The following is a 6,000-nucleotide window of genomic DNA, read 5'->3' on the forward strand; positions in this document are numbered from 1 at the left end:
GATTCGGTCTCAGTTGGGTTTAGGATTTGGGCGGTTCTCGGTTCTAACCGAGAACTGAAAGGTTAGAACCGAAGAACCAATTAGTAGGTTTAATTTTTATTTTTTATAAATTCATTTTAATTTCATAAACCCTACCATTTTCAAGTTTCAAAGAACAATGTTGTGATAGAAACCAAACTCTATGTCTATAATTTTTCTGCTTTTCAAACAAGAGAAAATACAAATCATCTCTCCGATTCAATAAGAGGATGATGTCTAACTCTTCACGTCTAACTCTTCACGCCGCTATTCTCTCCTTGGGTTCCTTCGGTGGAACCGAAGAACCTGTCGGCTAGGACCATTCCTCAAGGAAAGGTTCGGTTACGGTTCTTGTATTTGGAGAAAAAGGGAGTCGGTTAATTAACCGACTAATCGGTTCAGTTGGAACCGTACCGATCGTTTCCCTACCCCTAGTTTTCATAATGAATTAATACTATATTAGTTTTAAATTAGCAACTCTCAGAAAAATAAATAGGCCCTTATTATGATATATTGATGATATCACGTGATTCTTATTTTTCGTAGTTTCTCTTACTTGTGGAAAATATGATCTCCCTAATTGCGAGAAAATACAGTTTCAATTTTCTTATTAATGTCTGAACTGATTTTCATAAATTTGAATATAGAGATATTTGATAGCTTAGAGTGAAACGAGACTCATGGCTAACATTTAACACAAAACATCAAGAATTAAATGCATGGATTTGTAGACTCAAATGGCATTACATCGTAGGAGTGGTCGATACGAATCGTATCGAAAACGTTGTATCGTGTTTCGTATCAAAAATATCGATATGAAAGAATTTCATATCGTTATCGTATCAAAAGTTTCGATAAATCGAACTTTCCATATGGATAATATCAATATTGTTATAGTATCGATATTTCGATATATCGTAAGATCGATACGATATATCGAAATATCGTTATCGTATCGAATACCTATATATCAAAAAATATAATTTCAAAACTGAAAAATAACATAAAAATTAATAAAACTTCGACACAATAAAATAAGTAAATAATTTTCTTATTAGGGTTTCATATATATATTTTCTAAATATATAAATGAATTAAATAGATTTATATTTATTTATAATTTTAAACTTTAATATGTATTGAATTTCAATATGTTTCGATATATTCGATATAAAACGATATATCGCGATATAAGGAAATTCATATCGTTATCGTATCGAAAACTTACGATACGATACCGTATCGTATCGAAAATTACGATATACCAAAAATTCGATAATTTTTCGATATTTTTCAATACGATATAGCGATATATCATTTTTTCGGTATTTTTCCCCCGCCCTAATTTAATGAACCTTTTCATCTCACCAATTCTAACCAAAAAAAGATGTAACAAAAGATAAGTAGATAGCTAAAACATTCACAACCATGATTTGAGGGGTAAAATAATTTAAAATTGTGCAAAACATACATCTCTGTGTGTGTTGATCAGGGACTAACTAACTATTTCCCTCTTCATCTCTGTGCACTTCCTTCTTCAATTAATCTGATCATCTCAACTCATGAACTCTTTTTACTCCTATCATACTCTTCATTCGCACGTGCAACAAGAAAATAAAATGAAACAAAAAAAATTAGACTTACAAAAAAAAAATAGAATCAACAGAAAGAGAAGCATGCATATTACATACTCCATATATGTAGAAAAATAGATACCAGGGACATTTCCATGGACAATTTTATCCTCATCATCCTTGGAGAGTGACTGATTTCCCCCATACGTTGCTCCAAATCCTTGTTCATCAGACCTCTTCGCATACCCTCCATCTAAAGGTTTATTGGTCCTGTAGATATACATCACATGAATAAACATATATATAGTACATATATATAATGCAATATATGAAGTGGGTTTTGTACTAAACCCGGATTTGGCATCTTTATCTTGGTCGGTTTCATTAGATGTTTGTGGTTTGTTGTCGGAGTTGGATGAAGAAGAAGCTCTTCCAAATTTGATGCTCGATGCTTTTCCAATAATATAGTTTGGTAATGAATATGACAAGCGGTGTGTACTCACTGATCTCAACATTCTTTTCACCTTCAATCTTAATTCTACAATTCAAGAGATTTTGTGATGATTTATATATTGAGAGACAGAGTAATTATGAATTCCGGATGTAGAAGGGAAGGGTGATCCGGTTCGTGTGCAAATCTAGGATTAGAGGTGTCCCTTTCAGTTCGGGTATGTTAATGTAACACATAGGAAACTAGGTTTTCCATTAATATTAGCTCTTGACTTATTTTTCAATTGCATGTGTATATTTTTTTCTGCTTCATCATTCTAGTGACTGACACGTAGCCGCTATCTGCGCACCGATAAAATGGCCCTATATCATGTCGCCACCATTTTCAGTTTTTGTAATCGAGAAAGCAATAATTACTTATAATAATTATACTATAAAAACTATTAAAAATTAGTACAAAAAAGTTCTAAACTGACATATATAATTGATTAGTGCAAAGGTTCCATTCAACCTTAAAAAAAAAGAAGAGAGGTTGCATTCAATCTCATTTTATACAGTCAACGACGTCAATATTTGCCTAAAATAAAACCTTATCACAACACAAACTAATTGCGATCCTAAACTAAAAACGACTTTCAACGGCCAATCAAAATCGCCTCTTCTCCAAATTACGTTTAAATCGACAAATTATTTTAATTGGCAATACATGGCCCCATTTCAGAACAGTTTCACAGAAGAAGAAAGATGGACCAATCATTTTCATATAACTTTTCAAAACCCATCAACCTTGTAAGAAACATAGAACAATTGTGATGTTTAAATTACTGGTTTCAGATACATGAGCTACGCTGCTTTGTGAATCAATGTTTTCTTAACAAATCAACAGCACCACTGCGAGGCTGAGAGCTACTTATTGACAAAAATCTTGTCACTGTATTAATTATTGCAAAGCTTAACCTTGGATAACAAATCTATTTCCCAAGCTGCCAATTCTTTTCAAAGACACTAGTACACTCGAGCTTTGGGAGGGAATGTTTCGATTTCATCATCAAGTGTATTCATATGAACTGGCCTGTAGTCCAGTCGAACCTTCTCGTTTTCCCAGTATCTGCAGACCAAATACAGAGTGCTATCATAAATATGGGAAGTCTGTTTGGCCAAAGTAGTTTGTACAGCAAAGAGCACATAGCCAAATAGCAGTCACAAACAATCACACAAAAACCATATCACCTAGTGACGGAGATCAAAGAAATTACTGGTTTAGTAGAAAAACAGAACTGCCAAGCCATATCAAACTAAATATAGATTATCATGTTTGGGCTTGTATCAGACAATAATGCTGCAACTGGACATTAAGGATAGCGAATGCAAGCGGATAGTGACGACCATCATGTTGGTAAATATTTGCACTAGCATGTGAGGCTAGCCTACCCCCATATCATGGAGTATTATTTAATACTATCATCTCGTAATCAGGCCAAAGTATAATTACAAAACAAGTTATACAGGTTTAATCTGTTTATACTGCACACTGTAGATGGATAGAAAAGCTTACCCTAATGTATGTCGCATCCAGTTCTCATCATCTCTTTTCTGCAATGGGAAATCATTGGAATAGTTCAGCAGAACTCTAAAAAATGGGATAAATAATAACCTTAACCAGAAAGGCAGGGAAGAAGTTGCCTTGAAGCATGCTACGCAGTGCAACTGATGTGTTATTACTTCTGTAATGGAAGAACCCAGGAAAACGAGGAATTTAAACTCACCGTAAAATCTTCCCTTGCATGAGCTCCTCTGCTTTCTTTCCTCGCCTCAGCAGAGTGCATGGTTATACATGCGTTAATCAGAAGATTCTCCAACTCAATAGTCTCTATCAAGTCTGAGTTCCTGAAAATTGCAGAAATAACAATAATAATTAACCAAAAGAGGAAAAACAAAGCAAATAAGCCATGCTAATCTGCAGGTACAGTCAACAGAAGGGGTGGGTGTTTTAGAGACAAAATACCATATCAAGCTTCTGTCCTTCAATTTCACATCATGAAAACTCTCCCAGGTTTTATCTATCAACTTACAGCCTGAAAGTGACAAAAATGACTTCAATATCATATGGAACTAAATATTAGTAAAAATCAGGAAAAACTCGCTCTGCCACATACCTTCCTCCAATGTTTCTTGAGTCCGAAACACGGCCGCATTATTTTGCATTACCCGTTGCATGTTCAACCGGATATTTGAGGTGGGAAGGGTACCATTTGAGTTACGTAGCTTGTCCAACCACGAAAGGGTTTTCTCTCCAGCATCCTTTTCCAATGGTCTTTGTTTCTCTCCTGTAACATTAGAATTGCATGTATCAGAAAATATAGTAACATGGACCATGTGCTGTCCATTTACCAGATCAAGAATGTTTTAGTCACCTGGCTTCTGGATCTCTGCAACCCTATTTGCACAAGCCCGACCAAAGACAACAATGTCAAGAAGTGAGTTGGCTCCAAGACGATTGGCACCATGAACAGATGCACAGGCAGCTTCCCCAGCAGCAAATAAACCGGGAATAATAGCATCAGGATCATTACCTTTGATGGTAACCACCTTAACAAGAACAGACAATCAATTGTAAATCCATATTATTCATGATATCAGCACAATGTCATGCAGCCAATTCTACCTCTCCATGGTAATTTGTGGGAATACCACCCATGTTGTAATGGACAGTTGGTAAAACAGGGATTGGCTCCTTTGTCACATCAACACCAGCAAAAATGGCTGCAGTTTCAGAAATGCCAGGAAGTCTTTCCTGAAGAACCTCCGGAGGCAAATGATTCAGGTGAAGGTAGATATGATCTTTCAAGGGTCCTGTAGAAGACAGGAATGCATTGTTTGAGATTTAGACATAAGACAGTAGTTTCAAGAATACCAAATTCATCTTCATGTATGTTCTCATACATTTCCAATGAGAACCAATAGTGCTTCAGCACATCAATTCTTCTGAACAGTCGAGCAAGCATTTAATTTAATACAATTATAGAAAAATGATAGAGCATGGAATGGATCTTCTGGTTGTGATACCTAAAACCTAAAATCTGATTGTGACTGCTATCCACCATCAATACAATTAGTTCATAAAAGGCCAAATCAGCTGATTACTTGAAACCCACAGCTCAGAAAGTAGGTTCCCAGTTTTGCAGAATCATATGGAGTAACAAAGCCTACATTTCTAGATTACATGTAACTAAAATATTAGGACTAGCCTTCAAAAGACAAGCAATTTTAATGGGAACATTCTCTCAACAAGATTTACTGAAGTTGACCATAAAGAGATGGTGAGCAGTGTAAAATCGAAGATCATTGTATTAGAGCTCCGCTTATATAAATGAAAAGATGAAGTACATCTTGTCATTCTCACATAGACTTGAAACTAAGATAAGCAACATGAGTTAGTTGAAGATAGAGATGGAAACAAAAACAACAAAAAAGATGGAAACAAAAAGATCATGTTATTTGAAGCTTAAATCAACATCTCACAGTGCTTTAAGATTACATACCAACACCACGACCTTCCCGGATCTCCATAGTCATAGATCTAGATACCACGTCTCTAGATGCAAGATCCTTAGCCGTCGGGGCATAACGTTCCATAAATCTTTCACCTTCACTGTTCCTAAGAATACCACCTTCACCTCGAGAACCTGGCAGTGGCGTATGAATAGAAGACTATTAATAAACCTAACAAGCTCAAGCAAGGGAAACAACATAAATATTAAATGTAAAGGGACAAAAGCAAGGACTTAAAGAGATAAACCTTCGGTGATGAGACACCCAGCACCGTATATGCCTGTGGGATGAAATTGAACAAACTCAAGGTCCTGTAAGCAGAAACCAAACATCAGTAGTCAGAGAAAATTCTCCTAACCTTTGGACCCTCTCAAACTCCCTCAATCCAACATTGAGGCAGTAAATA

General features: G+C 35.6%; 2 protein-coding genes across 4 annotated transcripts; both read right to left on the minus strand.

Annotated features, from left to right (window-relative positions):
* Nucleotides 1-1,406: 1,406 nt before the first annotated feature.
* Nucleotides 1,407-2,278, minus strand: LOC125202330. 3 transcript variants are annotated; one of them, XM_048100707.1, is made up of 3 exons: nt 1,944-2,278; nt 1,735-1,862; nt 1,407-1,622 (listed from the first exon to the last, which is right to left on the minus strand). In XM_048100707.1, exons 1-3 carry the CDS (start codon nt 2,105-2,107, stop codon nt 1,579-1,581), a joined length of 336 nt encoding a protein of 111 aa, XP_047956664.1. In that variant the 5' UTR covers nt 2,108-2,278; the 3' UTR covers nt 1,407-1,578. The 3 variants fall into 3 exon arrangements, with proteins under 3 accessions (XP_047956664.1, XP_047956665.1, XP_047956666.1); XM_048100708.1 differs by having other exon boundaries at nt 1,407-1,607; nt 1,710-1,862; XM_048100709.1 differs by having other exon boundaries at nt 1,407-1,607; nt 1,944-2,275.
* Nucleotides 2,279-2,775: 497 nt separating this feature from the next.
* LOC125223298 (succinate dehydrogenase [ubiquinone] flavoprotein subunit, mitochondrial-like) lies at nt 2,776-5,963 on the minus strand. Its single transcript, XM_048126385.1, has 9 exons — nt 5,842-5,963; nt 5,585-5,728; nt 4,708-4,895; nt 4,457-4,631; nt 4,199-4,369; nt 4,048-4,117; nt 3,809-3,929; nt 3,598-3,635; nt 2,776-3,150 (listed from the first exon to the last, which is right to left on the minus strand). The coding sequence occupies exons 1-9, from the start codon at nt 5,924-5,926 to the stop codon at nt 3,048-3,050; spliced, it is 1,095 nt and encodes a 364-aa protein (XP_047982342.1). The 5' UTR covers nt 5,927-5,963; the 3' UTR covers nt 2,776-3,047.
* Nucleotides 5,964-6,000: the final 37 nt, after the last annotated feature.

Source organism: Salvia hispanica, chromosome 1 (genome assembly GCF_023119035.1).
Source record: "Salvia hispanica cultivar TCC Black 2014 chromosome 1, UniMelb_Shisp_WGS_1.0, whole genome shotgun sequence".
Classification (NCBI taxonomy): domain Eukaryota; kingdom Viridiplantae; phylum Streptophyta; class Magnoliopsida; order Lamiales; family Lamiaceae; genus Salvia; species Salvia hispanica.

What these genes read in the sequence shown, in the direction of transcription:
- LOC125202330 (XM_048100707.1), bottom strand. Translation starts at nt 2,107, where the DNA reads ATGTTGAGATCAGTGAGTACACACCGCTTGTCATATTCATTACCAAAC. An exon ending in GATAAAGATGCCAAATCCGG is followed by an intron (nt 1,863 to 1,943) that starts GTTTAGTACAAA and finishes GTATATCTACAG; the next exon opens with GACCAATAAACCTTTAGATG. An exon ending in TGTCCATGGAAATGTCCCTG is followed by an intron (nt 1,623 to 1,734) that starts GTATCTATTTTT and finishes ATTTTCTTGTTG; the next exon opens with CACGTGCGAATGAAGAGTAT.
- LOC125223298 (XM_048126385.1), bottom strand. Translation starts at nt 5,926, where the DNA reads ATGTTTGGTTTCTGCTTACAGGACCTTGAGTTTGTTCAATTTCATCCC. An exon ending in TGCAGAGATCCAGAAGCCAG is followed by an intron (nt 4,370 to 4,456) that starts GTGACTAAAACA and finishes CTAATGTTACAG; the next exon opens with GAGAGAAACAAAGACCATTG. An exon ending in AAGGACAGAAGCTTGATATG is followed by an intron (nt 3,930 to 4,047) that starts GTATTTTGTCTC and finishes TGCAATTTTCAG; the next exon opens with GAACTCAGACTTGATAGAGA.